The sequence below is a fragment of the Poromitra crassiceps genome (assembly GCF_964638095.1).
Source record: "Poromitra crassiceps genome assembly, chromosome: 7".
NCBI lineage: Eukaryota > Metazoa > Chordata > Actinopteri > Beryciformes > Melamphaidae > Poromitra > Poromitra crassiceps.
The window spans coordinates 57,793,187-57,816,443 of NC_139628.1; the positions used below are offsets into that span (position 1 = coordinate 57,793,187).

The 23,257-nt window shown below is 45.8% G+C and overlaps 1 protein-coding gene across 1 annotated transcript; it reads left to right on the forward strand.

Annotated features, from left to right (window-relative positions):
- Positions 1-2,940: 2,940 nt before the first annotated feature.
- On the forward strand, positions 2,941-22,253 carry klc2 (kinesin light chain 2; the record flags this gene model as incomplete). Its single annotated transcript, XM_083640351.1, has 13 exons — positions 2,941-3,168; positions 4,289-4,622; positions 6,718-6,934; positions 10,065-10,254; positions 10,376-10,549; positions 13,189-13,288; positions 13,637-13,686; positions 14,523-14,590; positions 15,508-15,616; positions 16,013-16,156; positions 16,485-16,609; positions 20,110-20,167; positions 22,170-22,253. The coding sequence occupies 13 exons, from the start codon at positions 2,941-2,943 to the stop codon at positions 22,251-22,253; spliced, it is 1,881 nt and encodes a 626-aa protein (XP_083496477.1).
- Positions 22,254-23,257: the final 1,004 nt, after the last annotated feature.

The window sequence follows — 23,257 nt, forward strand, 5'->3', positions numbered from 1 at the left end:
GAGCTGCTTATGAAACATTGCGTCTTAATTTGCTCCATCATCCATATCTGCTTATTAGTCTCCTAATGGGCACCATTTTCTAATCAACCGTTGTTTAAGGCTGGTGCATCTTTGGACTCGGGCCTGCACTGTTTACAAACACGTACTGTTTACATGCCAGAACAATATACTGTATGTCTTTTTTTTTACACCAACAAACAGTTGAGTTATGGTAACAGTTATCTCGTTTAAATTTGAACAAGTGACGTATCTATAAAAGAGCAGCTAGCGTTGTCTCTCCACTGAACAATGCTGCTCGCCAGTCGCCACTGTCTGTCGGTCACCTTCATTGATCCTTTGCCAAGCGACGCGTCACCTCCTCCTCTCTCTCTTCAGCGCGCCATTGATGCAAGGTTGATGTGGCCCTAATGACGCCACTTCAAATAGATTATTATGTCGGCGATGACATTCATTTCCCGAGGCGAGACACCTTTTCCCCTTTCCCGTTTCCTAGCTTCCCCTCTGGGTTTGGAGACGATGCACTTTTTATAGGTAAGCGTTCATATTGGTGCATTGCAGTCAATGGATGGGGCGGATGGGAGATGAGAGAGAGAGAGAGAGAGAGAGAGAGGAGGATGGGTGAGTGAGAGAGATAGCGAGAGAGAGAGAGAGAGAGAGAGAGAGAGAGAGAGAGACAGAGAGAGAGAGAGAGAGGAGGATGGGTGAGTGAGAGAGATAGCGAGAGAGAGAGGAGGATGGGTGAGAGAGATAGACAGACAGAGAGAGAGAGAGAGAGAGAGAGAGGAGGATGGGTGAGTGAGAGAGATAGCGAGAGAGAGAGGAGGATGGGTGAGAGAGATAGACAGACAGAGAGAGAGAGAGAGAGAGAGAGGAGGATGGGTGAGAGAGATAAACAGACAGAGAGAGAGGGGGGGGGCTGGGGGATGGAGAACAGGTGCGGTCCACGATCAAAGCAGCAGGAGAGGAGAAAAGTCACGATGCTGCACAAATGGCTCCTGTGTGTGTGTGTGTGTGTGTGTGTGTGTGTGTGTGTGTGTGTGTGTGTGTGTGTGTGTGTGTGCATGTGCGCACACGCGCGCGCTGTTGCAATGGTTTCACTTACAGCCGGTCAGTATTGGTCCTCTCATTTGACTCGCTGGCGTCACACCAAAGCCCGCCCCTAGCTGCCTCATAGGACGCTGATTGGTGCGAACCACTGGTGGTTCAGATCCAAACCAATAGATTGAAGTTTACAGATCCTTTGGGCTTCCTAAAAAGAAAAGCGTTTCTCTTCTCTTGTATATTTCCTCTTATCGCTTTTCTGCTGACCTCACTCCCATCGTGTCACCCAATGACGTGACGTGAGTGAAACCTATTTTGCAGAAATAACTTGCATTCTGTTCACAACGAGCCACACGGGTTTTTAATATCCGACATTATTATGTTCCCTATCCTCCATTATATAATGATATTTGCTGAGAGGAAGTGAAGCCGGGCGTGCGATAGATTTATGGATCATAAATCACGTCAGTAGGCTAATAGCCTACGCGTCATGCAGCAAAGGTCAGTGGGTTGTTTGTGTTGTCGCTGAGGTTTTACGAGCACACAATGATTTCCACACCAAGGCATAATGACACGTGCCAGCCAGCATGTGGCTGACTTAAAGGTTACAACTGAACATTTGTCAAACGCTCTACTCTTTGGTTGCTTGGTCCTCACTTGCTACACGCAGGTTGCAACACTGGTACATCTTTATTTATAAGGCTATTCTTGGCAAGCTTCCACCCTACATCTGCTCTAAGTTCGTACTGATTCAGAGTTCTGTGAATCTCAGATCGAGCGCTTGGGTGCGCTTTAGAGTGCCACCCGCGCGGACTGATATAAGCAGGAGAAGTCTTTTTTACTTTGGCCCTTGGTCTTGGAATGACCTTCAGACCCGCCTTAAACTGGCCTCTCTGGTCTCTTTATATAGTTTTAAACAAAAACTAGCTGAGGTCCTTGCCACCTGATGTTCCTGCTTTGAGGTGTAGCACTCCTCTTCTCTTCTTTAACTCTCTTTCTTCTTTAACCTTTCTTCTTACCTCTCGATTTCTTATTAGCTGTCTCTCATGTTGATGAGGCACGTTTTTGATTGTACTGTTTTATTGCATTGGTCTTTTAGATCATTTCTATTTGTCTTAAATTTTCTCCATTTTGAGTTGATGGTGGTCAAATGACAGAAGTTTTGTATATGTATTTGTACTTGTGTATTTTGTACGACGTGAAACGTGCTTTTGCCTTCTTGGCCAGATCACCCTTGAAAAAGAGACCTCGGTCTCAATGGGTTTTTATTTTCTGGTTAAATAAAGGTTTGATTGATTGATTGATTTAGCTCACTTCATAGAAATATATATCGTGCATCATCGGCATTCAGCCTAAAAATACAGAGATATTATGATTTTTGGTCCAAATCGCTCAGCCCTACTTTTCGTCATCCACTGTCTTTTTGTTTGCTCTCCTGCTCTCTCATGTTGCCTGCTCCACCTCCAGTGGAGCTGCTCAGTTGCAAACAGCAGAAGAAGAAAGAAAACAGCAGAAGAAGAATGCGGTTGAGCTGAGCACGTCTCCATGTGTGACTGCATGTAGAATTAGTAAATTGTATGAATGTCGAGCAGGACGGCGCTGGAGTATGTCTGCTCAGCAAAAACATCTTCCCCTGATAAATAAAGTCCCGCCTCTGTCCCCTAACCTCTCCCTCCCTCTCTATCTCCTCTCCTCTCCTCCTCCTCTCCTCTCCTCATCCTCTCCCCTCCTCTCCTCTCATTCTCCTCTCCTCATCCTCTCCCCTCCTCTCCTCCTCCTCCTCTCCCCCTCTCCTCTCCCCCTCTCCTCTCCTCTCCCCCTCTCCTCTCCTCCTCTCCTCTCCTCTCCTCCCCCTCTCCTCCTCCTCTCCTCTCTCCACAGTGTGTATGAAGCCAGGTAATGTCCACCATGGTGTACCCACGTGAAGAAGGCCTGGAGCGGCTGAGCCAGGATGAGATTGTCCTGAACACCAAGGCGGTGATGCAGGGTCTGGAGACGCTGCGGGGCGAGCACGCCCAGCTCCTCACCTCGCTGCTGGACTGCAGCCAGCCGCCCAGCGCCCACGAGAAGTCTGGCCTGCTCCGCAAGAGCATGGAGGCCATCGAGCTGGGCCTGGGAGAGGCACAGGTACTGTATGCTGCCTGGAGACACAGGCTTCTAAATTGATATTGTACAGTCTAGGGATGTTCATCAATTATCGAAAATCGATAATTGATCGTTAAGGATTGGAATCGATCCTGTGGCATTTGGATCGATTTTTTAATTATTAATTTTTTTTTTTTTTTTTTGGACTAGGTTTGGGTGGAATTCGTTCCTCCTCGCCCCACTCCATTGCACAGCCGACTAACGTGAGGTGGAGCTTCATATAGTCTCTAGTTTTCTGGCTGGGCACGGGCCTTTGTGCCAACAAAACTGTTTTAAACATGGGGAATTCACACCGGCATGCGCCGGGGACAGCAGTGTTGGAGAGGAGACACATTGAAATAAAGAGTTCATTGAGGAGAACACGTTGTCTTTCGTATTTTCTGCCATAGGCATTCATTTTGTAAAAAAAAAAAATTCTAAGTATTAATATGATCGATAATCGATAATTGATCGTTAATTTTCACAGATTATCGATTTTGGAAAATTTTCAAAATGAACATCCCTAGTACAGTCTGAGATAGATAGATAGATGGATGGATACACAGTTCATCTTTCTTCTTCTTCCTCCTCCCTGTAGACTCCTAAGTGGAGCATAGGGTCTAGGGGTGTCAAAATTAATCGTGTAATCGATGCATCGCGATGCGGACGTGTGAATCGAATCGAATCGTTGACGGATGAATCGTTGAATCGTTTATGTTTAAATTTCTGTTGACATTCAGATTTTAAAGCACTTTAAAGTAAAAAAGGGACTTGATATTTATCTGACTGCTTGTATTAATTGATGAAAAAGTAGCCATGTGCAGTAATAATACAGAAAATTGAGGATGTGATACTTGGAGCTGCGATACTTTGAGCTGTATCGAGATGCATCGTGGAATCGAATCGAATCGTTAACAGAGCAAATCGTTAACAGAACAAATCGTAGCCAGTGAAGATTCACAGCCCTAATAGGGCCGCAACCCGCACAAACACGGGAAGAACATGCGAACTCCACCCAGAAAGAGGACCTTGCATGGACGGGGTTCGAACCCACAACCTTCTTGCTGCCAGGCAAATATATCTGTAACTGCAGTTGCTGCGCTCTCCCCTGACCTCCCCCCAGGTGATCATCGCCCTGTCCAGCCACCTGAGCGCCGTGGAGTCGGAGAAGCAGAAGCTGCGTGCTCAGGTGCGCCGCCTGTGCCAGGAGAACCAGTGGCTGCGCGACGAGCTGGCCGGCACGCAGCACAAGCTGCAGCGCAGCGAGCAGAGCGTGGCCCAGCTGGAGGAGGACAAGAAGCACCTGGAGTTCATGAACCAGATCAAGAAGTTTGACGACGACGTCTCGCCCTCAGAGGAGAGGAGCCAGAGCTCCACCGGAGGAGGAGGAGGAGGAGGAGAGACTTCGAAGGACAGTTTGGATGACTTGTTCCCCAACGATGACGACCAAGGACCAGGTACGACCTCAGCATTCTTGGGGAGACCCCAAGAAGATGCTAGATAGTAGATACACACCCAGACTTTCCAAAGTCACGCCCTCTTCCGGCTTCCACATGCATCCTAAGGGATTTAATCCACCATTAATTTTCATAGATATTTCGTAAAATGCTTATACAAAATAGTTTGACTTGGTCAAACCAAGCAATTCAGCTATATTTAGAATCAAGAGAGACCATATAACATTTCACTCAGATTCTTCCCCAGAATGAATACAGAAAACATGAATATTTAACATGCTCCTGAAATCTGGTACCTCTTAGCCTTCACAAGTGACTTCTCACTGCAGTTTGTACACTTTGCGAAATCGTCCTGTGGGCCGGATTGGACCCTTTCACGGGAAAACTCCTATTCATTGTCTAACCAGCAGCTCCTGCTTATAAATGGATGATCCAGTCTAACCACAGTGAAAATGCAAATCTGGTGCAATTTTCCCAGCCATTAGTGAGACATCCTTGTCTCTTCAATTATTGATGCCTAAATACCTATAACTCTTACTCTGAAGTCTTGTTTCAGCTTCCTGTGTGTTCCCTTTGAGTCAACTGTGCACTTAGCAGGAAGATATATGTCACTGTCACAATGTACTTTACGGCAAAGCAAGCAAGAGAATTCCTCTTGTGTTGTTGTCAACAGTTTGGACACTGTGCTCACCCCCTCCCTCTCTGCTCACCCCTCCCTCTCTGCTCTCTGCTCACCCCTCCCTCTCTGCTCACCCCTCCCTCTCTGCTCACCCCTCTCTCTCTGCTCACCCCTCCCTCTCTGCTCACCCCTCCCTCTCTGCTCACCCCTCTCTCTCTGCTCACCCCTCCCTCTCTGCTCACCCCTCTCTCTCTGCTCACCCCTCTCTCTCTGCTCACCCCTCCCTCTCTGCTCACCCCTCCCTCTCTGCTCACCCCTCCCTCTCTGCTCACCCCTCCCTCTCTGCTCACCCCTCTCTCTCTGCTCACCCCTCTCTCTCTGCTCACCCCTCTCTCTCTGCTCACCCCTCCCTCTCTGCTCACCCCTCCCTCTCTGCTCACCCCTCTCTCTCTGCTCTCTGCTCACCCCTCTCTCTCTGCTCTCTGCTCACCCCTCCCTCTCTGCTCACCCCTCTCTCTCTGCTCACCCCTCTCTCTCTGCTCACCCCTCTCTCTCTGCTCACCCCTCTCTCTCTGCTCACCCCTCTCTCTCTGCTCACCCCTCCCTCTCTGCTCACCCCTCCCTCTCTGCTCACCCCTCTCTCTCTGCTCACCCCTCTCTCTCTGCTCACCCCTCCCTCTCTGCTCACCCCTCTCTCTCTGCTCACCCCTCCCTCTCTGCTCACCCCTCCCTCTCTGCTCACCCCTCCCTCTCTGCTCACCCCTCCCTCTCTGCTCACCCCTCCCTCTCTGCTCACCCCTCTCTCTCTGCTCACCCCTCTCTCTCTGCTCACCCCTCCCTCTCTGCTCACCCCTCTCTCTCTGCTCACCCCTCCCTCTCTGCTCACCCCTCCCTCTCTGCTCACCCCTCTCTCTCTGCTCACCCCTCCCTCTCTGCTCACCCCTCCCTCTCTGCTCACCCCTCTCTCTCTGCTCACCCCTCCCTCTCTGCTCACCCCTCCCTCTCTGCTCACCCCTCCCTCTCTGCTCACCCCTCTCTCTCTGCTCACCCCTCCCTCTCTGCTCACCCCTCCCTCTCTGCTCACCCCTCCCTCTCTGCTCACCCCTCCCTCCCTCTCTGCTCACCCCTCCCTCTCTGCTCACCCCTCTCTCTCTGCTCACCCCTCCCTCTCTGCTCACCCCTCCCTCCCTCTCTGCTCACCCCTCCCTCTCTGCTCACCCCTCCCTCTCTGCTCACCCCTCTCTCTCTGCTCACCCCTCCCTCCCTCTCTGCTCACCCCTCCCTCTCTGCTCACCCCTCTCTCTCTGCTCACCCCTCCCTCCCTCTCACCCCTCTCTCTCTGCTCACCCCTCCCTCCCTCTCACCCCTCCCTCTCTGCTCACCCCTCCCTCCCTCTCACCCCTCCCTCTCTGCTCACCCCTCCCTCTCTGCTCACCCCTCCCTCTCTGCTCACCCCTCCCTCTCCCTCTCCCACAGCCCAGCCCAGCGGAGAGGTAGCAGCTCAGCAGGGAGGCTATGAGATCCCGGCCCGCCTCAGGACCCTGCACAACCTGGTGATCCAGTACGCCTCCCAGGGCCGCTACGAGGTGGCCGTGCCCCTCTGCAAGCAGGCGCTGGAGGACCTGGAGAAGACGTCCGGACACGACCACCCCGACGTCGCCACCATGCTCAACATCCTGGCCTTGGTCTACAGGTACTCGAGTGTTGGATTGTTTCATACATGACACATAGGGGTGCTCCGATCCGGCTAAGCCACGATCCGATCCGATTCCGATTCCTGGGGTCACGATCCGATTCCAGAATCGATTCTCGATTCCAACGATTCTCGATTCCAGAATCTAGAATCGATTCTCAATTATGTAGTTTTATATTGCAATAACACACAAAGGTAAGTATAAGACAAAAAATGACAAATGTATTAATGCTGAACTTCAAATTCAACTTCTGTATTACAGTCAGGGCCTAAATTCATTTTGCAAACTAGGGGGGAATTCCCCCCTTATGTTCTTCAGATAAGATGGATTTATAGGCTGGGGGGATCTGTAGACTTTGAGAAGGATTTATAGATTTTGGGGGGAATACATTAACCAGAGTTCTTAAGTGCAAGAGGTGGTGGCACCGTGGCAGTACAGTACACAAATGACATGAACATTTGGACACTTATTCAGCTGGTATAAAATAAATAAATCCTAAATAATCATATCTACATGTAGGCTACTCTAAATAAAGCCTAAATAATCATATCTACATGTAGGCTAGTCTAAATAAATCATAAATAATCACATCTACATGTAGGCTAGTCTAAATAAATCATAAATAATCATCTGTAGGCTAGTCTAAATACATCATAAATAATCATATCTACATGTAGGCTAGTCTAAATAAATCATAAATAATCATATCTACATGTAGGCTACTCTAAATAAATCATAAATAATCATCTGTAGGCTAGTCTAAATAAATCATAAATAATCATATCTACATGTAGGCTACTCTAAATAAATCATAAATAATCATATCTGTAGAATAGTCTAAATAAATCATAAATAATCATATCTGTAGGCTAGTCTAAATAAATCATAAATAATCATATCTACATGTAGGCTACTCTAAATAAATCATAAATAATCATATCTACATGTAGGCTAGTCTAAATAAATCATAAATAATCATATCTACATGTAGGCTAGTCTAAATAAATCATAAATAATCATATCTGTAGGCTAGTCTAAATAAATCATAAATAATCATATCTACATGTAGGCTAGTCTAAATAAATCATAAATAATCATATCTACATGTAGGCTAGTCTAAATAAATCATAAATAATCATATCTGTAGGCTAGTCTAAATAAATCATAAATAATCATATCTACATGTAGGCTAGTCTAAATAAATCATAAATAATCATATCTACATGTAGGCTAGTCTAAATAAATCATAAATAATCATATCTGTAGGCTAGTCTAAATAAATCATAAATAATCATATCTGTAGGCTAGTCTAAATAAATCATAAATAATCATATCTACATGTAGGCTACTCTAAATAAATCATAAATAATCATATCTGTAGGCTAGTCTAAATAAATCATAAATAATCATATCTACATGTAGGCTACTCTAAATAAAAATAATCATATCTGTAGGCTAGTCTAAATAAATCATAAATAATCATATCTACATGTAGGCTACTCTAAATAAATCATAAATAATATATCTACATGTAGGCTACTCTAAATAAATCATAAATAATCATATCTACATGTAGGCTACTCTAAATAAATCATAAATAATCATATCTGTAGGCTAGTCTAAATAAAGAGCACCTGCGCAGCAGTTCAATCAGTCAGAGCAAGAAGGCACAGCTACCCTACACAATATATAGGCTGCTGAGCAGCATTTCACTTTGCCCTCATGACTAATTACCCGACATCTGTGGTTCTTATCAAATAAAGTTATCTAGATTTTTAATCCAATTCAATTGAAACTTGATGGGTCATACAGTAGGCTTGATGGGTCATACAGTAGGCTTGATGGGTCATACAGTAGGCTTGATGAGTCATACAGTAGGTTTGATGGGTCATACAGTAGGCTTGATGGGTCATACAGTAGGCTTGATGAGTCATACAGTAGGTTTGATGGGTCATACAGTAGGCTTGATGGGTCATACAGTAGGCTTGATGGGTCATACAGTAGGCTTGATGGGTCATACAGTAGGCTTGATGGGTCATACAGTAGGCTTGATGGGTCATACAGTAGGCTTGATGAGTCATACAGTAGGCTTGATGGGTCATACAGTAGGCTTGATGGGTCATACAGTAGGCTTGATGGGTCATACAGTAGGCTTGATGAGTCATACAGTAGGTTTGATGGGTCATACAGTAGGCTTGATGGGTCATACAGTAGGCTTGATGGGTCATACAGTAGGCTTGATGGGTCATACAGTAGGCTTGATGAGTCATACAGTAGGTTTGATGGGTCATACAGTAGACTTGATGGGTCATACAGTAGGCTTGATGGGTCATACAGTAGGCTTGATGGGTCATACAGTAGGCTTGATGGGTCATACAGTAGGCTTGATGGGTCATACAGTAGGCTTGATGGGTCATACAGTAGGCTTGATGAGTCATACAGTAGGTTTGATGAGTCATACAGTAGGCTTGATGGGTCATACAGTAGGCTTGATGGGTCATACAGTAGGCTTGATGGGTCATACAGTAGGCTTGATGGGTCATACAGTAGGCTTGATGGGTCATACAGTAGGCTTGATGGGTCATACAGTAGGCTTGATGGGTCATACAGTAGGCTTGATGAGTCATACAGTAGGTTTGATGAGTCATACAGTAGGCTTGATGGGTCATACAGTAGGCTTGATGAGTCATACAGTAGACTTGATGGGTCATACAGTAGACTTGATGGGTCATACAGTAGGCTTGATGGGTCATACAGTAGGCTTGATGGGTCATACAGTAGGCTTGATGGGTCATACAGTAGACTTGATGGGTCACACAGTAGGCTTGATGGGTCATACAGTAGGCTTGATGAGTCATACAGTAGGTTTGATGGGTCACACAGTAGACTTGATGGGTCATACAGTAGACTTGATGGGTCATACAGTAGGCTTGATGGGTCACACAGTAGACTTGATGGGTCATACAGTAGGCTTGATGGGTCACACAGTAGACTTGATGGGTCACACAGTAGGCTTGAGGGAGATAAAAACAGTAATTACACATAAATAGACGAAAAAGATGCTCGTAAGAAGACTAGAAAAGGTGAATAATAATGCCGTCTTCCGTGGCTCTCTCTCTCTCTCTCCAGGGACCAGAACAAGTACAAGGAGGCGGCGCACCTCCTGAACGACGCGCTGGCCATCAGAGAGAAGACGCTGGGGAAGGACCACCCCGCTGTGGCCGCCACCCTCAACAACCTGGCTGTGCTCTACGGCAAGAGGGGCAAGTACAAGGAGGCGGAGCCTCTCTGCAAGAGGGCCCTGGAGATCAGAGAGAAGGTAACGACAACAAACAGATACACCGTCAGGAACTTGAAATGGAAGGACTGTCGTCATGTTAGTTCAGATTTGATGAGAATATGAATGATGATAAGACGCTTGTGGTCCCGGCCGTGCCCAGGTGCTGGGGAAGTACCACCCGGACGTGGCCAAGCAGCTGAACAACTTGGCCCTGCTGTGTCAGAACCAGGGCAAGTACGAGGAGGTGGAGTACTACTACAGACGGGCGCTGGAGATCTACGAGTCCAAACTGGGAGCCGACGACCCCAACGTGGCCAAGACCAAGAACAACCTGGTAGGGAGGTTTAACATGCCTCGTTCATTTGGCACCAGAGAACAAATACTGTATGTCTGATATAGTCCTTAGAATGTCGTAAAATGTCGATTCGCCAAGCACTGGGCACCCATCGCCTGAACCAAGTCCACTCCCCATTAACACAAGTGATGAAATATTTCCTGCTACACCAACACTGATTTGAAGGACTGTTTTTTTTTCTGATTCCCCTCGCCCATTTTGTCCCCAATTGTACTTGGCCACTTTCCCCCTCCTGCCCGGTCGCTGCTCCACCCCTTCTGCCGATCTGTGGAGAGCCGTAGACTAGCACCATGCTTCCTCCGACACATGCGCAGTTGCCAGCCGCTTCTTTTCACCCGACAGCGGGGAGCTTCACCGGCAGGACGTAGCACGTGGGAGGATCACGCTATTCCCAACAGTTCCCTTCCACTCCGAACAGGCGCCCCCGATCGACCAGAGGAGGCGCTAGCACAGCGACCAGGACACATACGCCCGGGCCACGTGACACACCCCGACTCCAATGCATAGGATGATTAGACTGGTGCTTTGTTGTTATTTAGGCTGACTCACAGCACTCATTCCTACTGTTTTGTCTTGTCAGATCAGATCCTACATGAAGTGTTTTCATATTTAATGTTACAACGTGTTGCTTCCCTGCAGGCCACATGCTACCTGAAGCAGGGTTAATGTTATGATGTGTTGCTTCCCTGCAGGCCACATGCTACCTGAAGCAGGTTTAATGTTATGACCATGTTGCGTCCCTGCAGGCCACATGCTACCTGAAGCACATGAAGTGTTTTCATATTTAATGTTATGACCATGTTGCTTCCCTGCAGGCCACATGCTACCTGAAGCAGGGTTTAATGTTATGATGTGTTGCTTCCCTGCAGGCCACATGTTACCTGAAGCAGGTTTAATGTTATGACCATGTTGCTTCCCTGCAGGGCACATGTTACCTGAAGCAGGTTTAATGTTATGACCATGTTGCTTCCCTGCAGGCCACATGCTACCTGAAGCAGGGTTTAATGTTATGATGTGTTGCTTCCCTGCAGGCCACATGTTACCTGAAGCAGGTTTAATGTTATGACCATGTTGCTTCCCTGCAGGGCACATGTTACCTGAAGCAGGTTTAATGTTATGACCATGTTGCTTCCCTGCAGGGCACATGTTACCTGAAGCAGGTTTAATGTTATGACCATGTTGCTTCCCTGCAGGCCACATGCTACCTGAAGCAGGGTTTAATGTTATGATGTGTTGCTTCCCTGCAGGCCACATGTTACCTGAAGCAGGTTTAATGTTATGACCATGTTGCTTCCCTGCAGGCCACATGCTACCTGAAGCACATGAAGTGTTTTCATATTTAATGTTATGACCATGTTGCTTCCCTGCAGGCCACATGTTACCTGAAGCAGGGTTTAATGTTATGATGTGTTGCTTCCCTGCAGGCCACATGTTACCTGAAGCAGGTTTAATGTTATGACCATGTTGCTTCCATGCAGGCCACATGCTACCTGAAGCAGGGTTTAATGTTATGACCATGTTGCTTCCCTGCAGGGCACATGTTACCTGAAGCAGGTTTAATGTTATGACCATGTTGCTTCCCTGCAGGGCACATGTTACCTGAAGCAGGTTTAATGTTATGACCATGTTGCTTCCATGCAGGCCACATGCTACCTGAAGCAGGTTTAATGTTATGACCATGTTGCTTCCCTGCAGGCCACATGTTACCTGAAGCAGGTTTAATGTTATGACCATGTTGCTTCCATGCAGGCCACATGCTACCTGAAGCAGGGTTTAATGTTATGACCATGTTGCTTCCCTGCAGGGCACATGTTACCTGAAGCAGGTTTAATGTTATGACCATGTTGCTTCCCTGCAGGGCACATGTTACCTGAAGCAGGTTTAATGTTATGACCATGTTGCTTCCCTGCAGGCCACATGCTACCTGAAGCAGGGTTTAATGTTATGACCATGTTGCTTCCCTGCAGGCCACATGCTACCTGAAGCAGGGTTTAATGTTATGATGTGTTGCTTCCCTGCAGGGCACATGTTACCTGAAGCAGGTTTAATGTTATGATGTGTTGCTTCCCTGCAGGCCACATGCTACCTGAAGCAGGGTTTAATGTTATGACCATGTTGCTTCCCTGCAGGCCACATGCTACCTGAAGCAGGGTTTAATGTTATGATGTGTTGCTTCCCTGCAGGGCACATGTTACCTGAAGCAGGTTTAATGTTATGACCATGTTGCTTCCATGCAGGCCACATGCTACCTGAAGCAGGGTTTAATGTTATGACCATGTTGCTTCCCTGCAGGCCACATGCTACCTGAAGCAGGTTTAATGTTATGACCATGTTGCTTCCCTGCAGGCCACATGCTACCTGAAGCAGGGTTTAATGTTATGACCATGTTGCTTCCCTGCAGGCCACATGCTACCTGAAGCAGGTTTAATGTTATGACCATGTTGCTTCCCTGCAGGGCACATGTTACCTGAAGCAGGTTTAATGTTATGACCATGTTGCTTCCCTGCAGGCCACATGCTACCTGAAGCAGGTTTAATGTTATGACCATGTTGCTTCCATGCAGGCCACATGCTACCTGAAGCAGGGTTTAATGTTATGACCATGTTGCTTCCCTGCAGGCCACATGCTACCTGAAGCAGGGGAAGTTCAAGGATGCTGAAGCTCTGTACAAAGAGATCCTGACCAGGGCACACGAGAAAGAGTTTGGATCTGTCAACAGTAAGTGACTGATCTTTGCTATGTGTCTTTTCATTGTATTTTGTGTATTATTATTTTTATTTGACAGGAATGGTTTGGTTACATCTAGGGACTGGCATTGCAAACTAGCCCTGGGCTATACGTGCTTACAACACATCATAGGTTTATTGACACTTTATGTTGTGAACACTATATGTACGTGTACCTGTCCCTATTCAAATAAACAAAAACAAAAAACAAAAAAAGTACCAGGGCCACACGAGTGGAAATGAATGAATGAAAAATGATTTCAGCCTGTGGAAATGTTGAATCAGATCCAGAATCCAGAATGAGGCTTAATGTGATTTTCCTTTTATCCTTGTCTTCCAGATGACAACAAGCCAATCTGGATGCACGCAGAGGAGAGAGAGGAGAGCAAGGTGGGTGATTTAGCCTGACCCCTGACCCCTGACCCCTGGTCCTCTGATGTCCCTGTCCTCTGATGTCCCTGTCCTCTGATGTCCCTGTCCTCTGATGTCCCTGTCCTCTGATGTCCCTGGCAGGCAGACAGGAGAGCTAAATAAGAGCGATGCAGGGCAGCAGACTACACAAATGACCATCAGGATCTTTTTTTTTTTTTTTATCCCATTTTTTTATCCCCCATTAGTGCTAATTTAATGTATTTATCCTGGTTGCTGCTCCACCCTCTGCCGATCTGGGGAGAGCCGAAACTGGCTCCATGCTTCCTCCGAGACATGGGCAGTTAGCCAGCCGCTTCTTTTCACCTGACAGAGGAAGCTTCACCGGTAGGACATAGCACGTGGGAGGTTCACGCTATTCCAACCAGTTCCCCTCCCTCTGAACAGGCGCCCTTAACGACCAGAGGAGGAACCACATTAGCAACCAGGATATTGCATGTTTTGGTGAAGGGGGTTCCTATATGAAGGAAACCCCCGGGAGGCACGGGGAGAACATGCAAACTCCACACAGAAAGGCCCTTTTGACGACCCCACCCGGGCGGTAGGCACTCGAGGACATGCGGACGGGCACGCATTCCTTCAGCGTTCACAGCGTCCCAGGTGGGAATCGAACCCAGGACCTTCGAGCTGTGAGGCGACAGTGCTTACCACCGTACCCCCAGGGATCTTTTTAATGGCCTTTATAATAGGGTCATACTTCATAACCTCTTTATGTGTTTCTCAATTGCTCTCTCTGTCTCTCTCTCTGTCTCTGTCTCTCACTCCCCCCCCTCTCTCTCTCTCCCTCTCTCTCTCAGGGTAAGCGTAAGGACTCCGGCCCATATGTAGAGTATGGGAGTTGGTACAAGGCCTGCAAGGTGGACAGGTGAGTCAGTTATTGGAAAATCAGTAGAACCATGTAGGGTTTGACCGATATTGCTTTCTGCATTTCAATGTTTCTGGATTGAAGCAGCCGATAGCTGACATTTTATGGGAGTATAAAAAAAATTGACCATGAAATTAGGCCTGCCACAAACGATTATTTTGATAATCGACTAGTCACCTATTATTTAATCTGATCATAAATTGCAGCTTATCACACAGTTACTCAATTGCTCTGATTTAGCTATCATCAGCTTCTAAATTTAGCTTGAAGTTGTTTTAGGCATGTGTTAACTAAAAATAAAGACAATTAAGATGATAATTGACATATACATACATCTTTTAATGAACCAGCAGCAGCTTCGGGGGAACAAAACAAACAATAATTTTTTTAATTTCAGCTCCCAAAGAACATGCGATGACGTCGATTACCAAATATGTTGGCGACGATTTTGGTAATCGACGTCATCGCGACCAGTCGACTAATCGTCACAGCCCTACATGAAATAAAAATAAAATCAAAGAAATGTTGGCAGCCTTTGGACCATGACAGACTAAATCTCTCCACAGATTCCAGTGCAGGTTTTACAGACTGCCACAGCTAATGCTGCCAAGTCTAATAATCATATCCTCACTTTTCCATCACATTGTGCTGAACAATATTGACTGGCCAATATATATATCCAATGTTCATTAAAGGGCCAGTCTCTCTCTGCAAAGCAATATATGGGTCTATTATAGCACTCGGCATCTTGAGGCTACGTTCGTCTTTGTTTCATTCGAAAGTGAATGGAGCAAAGATTCAATTAGTCCCAAGAGGATTTTCAGAAATCCAGGCCTGTTACTCAAAGCATTTTGTCACATGCAGTTAGTAGAATAAGACGATTAAAATGCAACATTTTCCTGTTGGATTTGGTGCAGCCCCACGGTGAACACCACCCTAAAGAGCTTGGGAGCGCTGTACCGTCGCCAGGGCAAACTGGAAGCAGCGGAGACACTGGAGGAGTGCGCCACCAAGACGCGCAAACAGGTACTACACCAACACTCCAGTTGACTTACTGCTTGTTAAGATTAGTAAGTCTGGGCCTTCGCAATGGAGCCCAGCGACGCAACCTGATTGGTTAAACAGACATTCCCGTGCTTTATTAGCCTATAAACCATGCCAAACAACTGATTTATGAATGGGTTGCTAAGCTGAAGTTTGTACACTATGTTAAAGAAAACCTACATGCTGTGCTAAGCATTGTGTAGAAGACATAATTATTCAATCGTACACCCTTCCCATTCCCCTCCCCCCCCTCCTCTCTCTCTCTCTTTCTGTCTTCATCACTCCATCTTTTTTTCTCTCTGTCTTTGTGTGTGTGTGTGTGTGTGTGTGTGTGTGTGTGTGTGTGTGTGTGTGCTCTCCCTCCTCTCCCTCTCCCAGGGTATCGACGCCATTAACCAGAGCAAGGTGGTGGAGCTGCTGAAGGACGGGGGGGTCGGAGGGGGCGACAGGCGCCTGAGCAGGGACGGGGGCGGGGGGCCGCGGGGGGACAGCGAGGGCGACGACTCGGCTGAGTGGAATGGGGTCAGTTCATGCTTAACGGTGATGAATACGAATAATAATAATAATGAATGTATGAATGAATTATGAATGAATGAATTAGCGAATCATAATTACTTGAATCATCATGTAATGTAAATCGACCAGCTGTGATTAGTAATAGTATAGAATAGTAATATTAATAATGTAATAAAAGGTTGTTAAGAATTTAACTTAGCTGTGATTTAACCGAAAGCATGAAAAGGAAGCTGAGAAGCGTCCCTGACGAGCCTTGGCAGGAAATCCTCTTCATATTTAATGTGGTGGTACTTAACGCTGACTTGGTTTGGCGTTGTTGCGTCTTCTCTTCCAGGACGGTAACGGCTCTCTGCGCCGCAGCGGCTCCTTCGGGAAGATCCGCGACGCGCTGAGAAGGAGCAGTGAGATGCTGGTGAAGAAGCTACAGGGGAGCGGACCACAAGAGCCCCGCAACCCAGGGTGAGGACTGCTTTATTATCAGGGCTCCAGGGTGAGGACCAGAGTCCTGCACCGGGTCGGGGTTCCGCGGGGCCCCGCCGGGTACCCGCAAAAAAACGCGGGGGGCGGGTAAAAAATACACTTCTGTAAATTGGTGGGTCGGGCGGCGGGTAAAAATTAATAAATGCGGACGGGCGGCGGGTGGAACAACGACAACGTATGAGCCTTGTATGTTTTTCTGTTGCACTCAGATGGAGGCAGGGGGTGTGTCTGGCAGGGGGGGGTGTCTGGCAGGGGGGGTGTCTGGCAGCTGGTCTGACTCGAACAGGAGAAAAGTTTCTGACGCACGTTTTCGCAGTTTGTTTACATAACCGGCATCGTTTCAAGTATGCGCATACTGTGCAATGTGTGACGCTATATGGACTGCACAAAACATTCAAAACTCAGCTGCGGTCAAGGTGATTGATTGGAGACAATACGAGTCGGACAGATAATATAGTAGGCTAACGTTAGCTTCCAGTCAAACATACACACTGGCTGTTTTCATAGCAAAAGGCAACAACATGTCATGGATGGATAGCGTGAAAGAGGAGAGGTCTCATCCCAACGTGGATTTACGTTCCTCCAACAGCAATCATAAAGGCAGTATGGATTATACCGGACATATTGGAAATAGCTGGTAAGTCACTTTGCTTGCTGTAACTGTCTGTGTGTCTGATAGCAGAGCTATCCAGCTGGTTAGTGCTAGCAGCTGCTAAAAGCTAATTAACGTACATCAGCTGACGAGTCTCGGCCAGAAAGACTGCTGTTCGCCTCTCGTGTGAAACGGTGGCAGTTTCGTTTGGTTCACTACAAAATGTTTGCACTGCAGATTAACGGTTATTATATGCGGTTCCGGGTCGGGGGGCGGGTCTCATGTCTGCGGGGCGGGGTGGGTTGCGGTACTGATTGATCATATGTGCGGGTTCGCGGAGCGGGGTCGGTACTGCACGTCGCGGGGCCGGGCGGAACCGGGTCTTGAAAATCAGACCCGCGCAGGACTCTGGTGAGGACTGCTTTATTATCAGGGCTCCAGGGTGAGGACTGCTTTATTATCAGGGCTCCAGGGTGAGGACTGCTTTATTATCAGGGCTCCAGGGTGAGGACTGCTTTATTATCAGGGCTCCAGGGTGAGGACTGCTTTATTATCAGGGCTCCAGGGTGAGGACTGCTTTATTATCAGGGCTCCAGGGTGAGGACTGCTTTATTATCAGGGATCCAGGGTGAGGACTGCTTTATTATCAGAGATCCAGGGTGAGGACTGCTTTATTATCAGAGATCCAGGGTGAGGACTGCTTTATTATCAGAGATCCAGGGTGAGGACTGCTTTATTATCAGAGATCCAGGGTGAGGACTGCTTTATTATCAGAGATCCAGGGTGAGGACTGCTTTATTATCAGAGATCCAGGGTGAGGACTGCTTTATTATCAGGGATCCAGGGTGAGGACTGCTTTATTATCAGAGATCCAGGGTGAGGACTGCTTTATTATCAGAGATCCAGGGTGAGGACTGCTTTATTATCAGAGATCCAGGGTGAGGACTGCTTTATTATCAGAGATCCAGGGTGAGGACTGCTTTATTATCAGAGATCCAGGGTGAGGACTGCTTTATTATCAGAGATCCAGGCTGAGGACTGCTTTATTATCAGAGATCCAGGGTGAGGACTGCTTTATTATCAGAGATCCAGGGTGAGGACTGCTTTATTATCAGAGATCCAGGGTGAGGACTGCTTTATTATCAGGGATCCAGGGTGAGGACTGCTTTATTATCAGAGATCCAGGGTGAGGACTGCTTTATTATCAGAGATCCAGGGTGAGGACTGCTTTATTATCAGAGATCCAGGGTGAGGACTGCTTTATTATCAGAGATCCAGGGTGAGGACTGCTTTATTATCAGAGATCCAGGGTGAGGACTGCTTTATTATCAGAGATCCAGACTGCTTTATTATCAGAGATCCAGGGTGAGGACTGCTTTATTATCAGAGATCCAGGGTGAGGACTGCTTTATTATCAGAGATCCAGGGTGAGGACTGCTTTATTATCAGGGATCCAGGGTGAGGACTGCTTTATTATCAGAGATCCAGGGTGAGGACTGCTTTATTATCAGAGATGCATAATATTGGATTTCTCCCCCTCCCCCGATATGCCCATATTTTCCAACTCATTTGGCTGATTGCACCCATCACATCTCTCCTGTAGTGGAGAGAGAAGTGATCTGGATACAGGTCGCATTTAAAAACCAGGTGTAAATGGGATGAAAGAGATTTGAACACAATGTGAGCCAGACTGCTTCCAGATGTGGTCAGGAAGATCTGACCACATCCTGATCATGATTTATTAACACCTTGCATTAAGATGCGTTTTCCCTTATCCAGATAAGATCCAGATAACTTATCCGGATACAGGTCAAATTTGTTCCCACAGCAAAACTGGATGTCGACTCCAGTGTTCATATTCTGTTCATTCAGCCTTTTGCTTCTGTTCCAGTGTTTCCCGAATTTCCCCCTAGGCCAGGAAATCAATAGTGCATCTTTTTTATTTTATTGAGTGATATTTAATCTTTGCCCTCTCTTGGCGCTCACTGTTCAGTAGATGTAACCATACTCAAGAGAGGATGCCTTTCTCTGCGCTTCTTCCCAAGGTTTTCTTTTAAAAACAAATCCTATTTCATGTTTGTCATTGAGGGTGTCTGATAGAGAAAATGTACATCACATTATCCTTTATTTGGACAATCACTAGTTATTAATATATTCATATACATTTCCATTTTAGTTACATATAGTTATGACACAGACATACTTCATAGTTAGATGACCTGTGTACATACACAGATAGACATCATATTTGGATAACCTGTGTACATACACAGACAGACGTATTTAGATAACTTGTACCTTACATTTGCAGCTCCTCTCTATCGCACACTGTGCCCTGTCACCGTGTCACGGTGCTCTCTACAGGGCCAGAATAACAGATAGGTTGAGTCTACAGAGTGGCCTTCAAGTGTGCATCAAGACATGTCATCTGATGTGCGTCAGTGTCCTTTTTCGTTTACTTTATTCAAATGCAACTGAGACTGTGAGGGTTATGTAGAATGTCTCAGAGTCTTAAGTGAGACTGTGAGGGCTATGTAGAATGTCTCAGAGGCTTAACTGAGACTGTGAGGGCTATGTAGAATGTCTCAGAGTCTTAAGTGAGACTGTGAGGGCTATGTAGAATGTCTCAGAGTCTTAACTGAGACTGTGAGGGCTATGTAGAATGACTCAGAGGCTTAAGTGAGACTGTGAGGGCTATGTAGAATGTCTCAGAGTCTTAAGTGAGACTGTGAGGGCTATGTAGAATGTCTCAGAGTCTTAACTGAGACTGTGAGGGCTATGTAGAATGACTCAGAGGCTTAACTGAGACTGTGAGGGTTATGTAGAATGACTCAGAGCCTTGTCACAATAATCATGAATTGTTGTTTGTTTGTATTCTGCCCCTCAGTATGAAGAGAGCGAGCTCCCTCAACTTCCTCAACAAGAGTGTCGAGGAAACCACACAGGTACGCTTTACTTTGACAATCACCTGTCCAATCACTGTACACCCAGGATATTGATCACAGCATTATCCAGTATGACCCAGGATATTGATCACATCATTATCCAGTATGACCCAGGATACTGATCACAACATTATCCAGTATGACCCAGGATATTGATCACAGCATTATCCAGTATGACCCAGGATATTGATCACAGCATTATCCAGTATGACCCAGGATATTGATCACATCATTATCCAGTATGACCCAGGATATTGATCACAGCATTATCCAGTATGACCCAGGATATTGATCACAGCATTATCCAGTATGACCCAGGATATTGATCACAACATTATCCAGTATGACCCAGGATATTGATCACAGCATTATCCAGTATGACCCAGGATATTGATCACAACATTATCCAGTATGACCCAGGATATTGATCACAACATTATCCAGTATGACCCAGGATATTGATCACAACATTATCCAGTATGACCCAGGATACTTATCACAACATTATCCAGTATGACCCAGGATATTGATCACAACATTATCTAGTATGACCCAGGATATTGATCACAACATTATCCAGTATGACCCAGGATATTGATCACAACATTATCCAGTATGACCCAGGATATTGATCACAACATTATCCAGTATGACCCAGGATATTGATCACAGCATTATCCAGTATGACCCAGGATATTGATCACATCATTATCCAGTATGACCCAGGATATTGATCACAACATTATCCAGTATGACCCAGGATACTTATCACAACATTATCCAGTATGACCCAGGATATTGATCACAACATTATCTAGTATGACCCAGGATATTGATCACAACATTATCCAGTATGACCCAGGATATTGATCACAACATTATCCAGTATGACCCAGGATATTGATCACAACATTATCCAGTATGACCCAGGATATTGATCACAGCATTATCCAGTATGACCCAGGATATTGATCACATCATTATCCAGTATGACCCAGGATATTGATCACAACATTATCCAGTATGACCCAGGATATTGATCACAACATTATCCAGTATGACCCAGGATATTGATCACAACATTATCCAGTATGACCCAGGATACTTATCACAACATTATCCAGTATGACCCAGGATATTGATCACAACATTATCTAGTATGACCCAGGATATTGATCACAACATTATCCAGTATGACCCAGGATATTGATCACAACATTATCCAGTATGACCCAGGATATTGATCACAACATTATCCAGTATGACCCAGGATATTGATCACAACATTATCCAGTATGACCCAGGATATTGATCACAACATTATCCAGTATGACCCAGGATATTGATCACAGCATTATCCAGTATGACCCAGGATATTAATCACATCATTATCCAGTATGACCCAGGATATTAATCACAACATTATCCAGTATGACCCAGGATATTGATCACAACATTATCCAGTATGACCCAGGATATTGATCACAACATTATCCAGTATGACCCAGGATATTGATCACAACATTATCCAGTATGACCCAGGATATTGATCACAACATTATCCAGTATGACCCAGGATATTGATCACAACATTATCCAGTATGACCCAGGATATTGATCACAGCATTATCCAGTATGACCCAGGATATTGATTACAACATTATCCAGTATGACCCAGGATATTGATCACAACATTATCCAGTATGACCCAGGATATTGATCACAGCATTATCCAGTATGACCCAGGATATTGATCACAGCATTATCCAGTATGACCCAGGATATTGATCACAACATTATCCAGTATGACCCAGGATATTGATCACAACATTATCCAGTATGACCCAGGATATTGATCACAACATTATCCAGTATGACCCAGGAGATTAATCACAACATTATCCAGTATGACCCAGGATATTGATCACATCATTATCCAGTATGACCCAGGATATTGATCACAGCATTATCCAGTATGAAGACTTGACTCGTCTGTTTTCAGGATGCCAACTCTGGCCTCTCAGATTGCCGGGGACTAAGTGCCAGCAACGTGGACCTATCAAGACGCAGCTCCCTGATTGGCTAGACAGGAGACTGGAGGCGGGACTAGACAGAATGCGAATGGCCCGATGAGGAGAGGCTGGTTTGATCAAACAACACACCTGAGCTCGACCGAGATCAAACACTTTGGAAGCATCTTTTTTAAAGAACACTGGAGGAAACGAGCATTACCACCATAATGATCCTATGGCTTCTAAAGACACGGTAGCTGCTGCTTTGCTGTATAATTCGCTCAATCAAAATCAACAGTTAGACAAAAAATAATCTTTAGACACACATCACAGGCGTGCTGCTTACTAGAAAGTGGAATGTCTGCGCTTTGAGACAAATCGCCATAACCAACGACCACATCATGTTCGCATATTAGTCACAAGTGCGTATCGACCCACTCATGTGCAGACATTCAACCTTTAGGTAGGCTAGATGTACTCCCAAGTTTCGGTTTAGAGAGACGCGTTGCACACTGTATATTTCACTAGTAGCATGAACTACTTGCTAATGCTAACCACCCATTGAATGGATATCACAGATGCTAAAACATTACGATTTGTTTATATTTTAACCATGCGGGGGGAAAAAGCAGGTACAATGGTTATGTAAGAGAAAGAGAGAGAAACAAGCAATCGTTTGGGTATTTTCAAAAAACAATAGCGCTAACCAGTTAAACCTCACTTTTTGCCTTCTCATTTTTTTTGTATGTATATACAGGTTTAAATTATTTGATATTTTCTTTCTTTGTATATATAGCGCACTTGAATTTTGTTTTGGTTTACACTATTGAGTTAAAGAGGATCTCATTTTGGGGAAATGACTGGAAAGATACTCTGAAAAAGACTGGAAAGATACTCTGAAAAAGACTGGAAGAGAAGGAGAGGAAGTTAGCAAGGAAGGAAAGAAGAAAAGAGCGTTTTAAGGAAGGGAAGAAGAAGAAAGTATATTGAAAGAAGCAGATGGAGACACTTAAGGCCATGTTCACATTACAGGCAAATCTGATTTGCTGATAAAGTCATTAATCATCATTATCTTGAT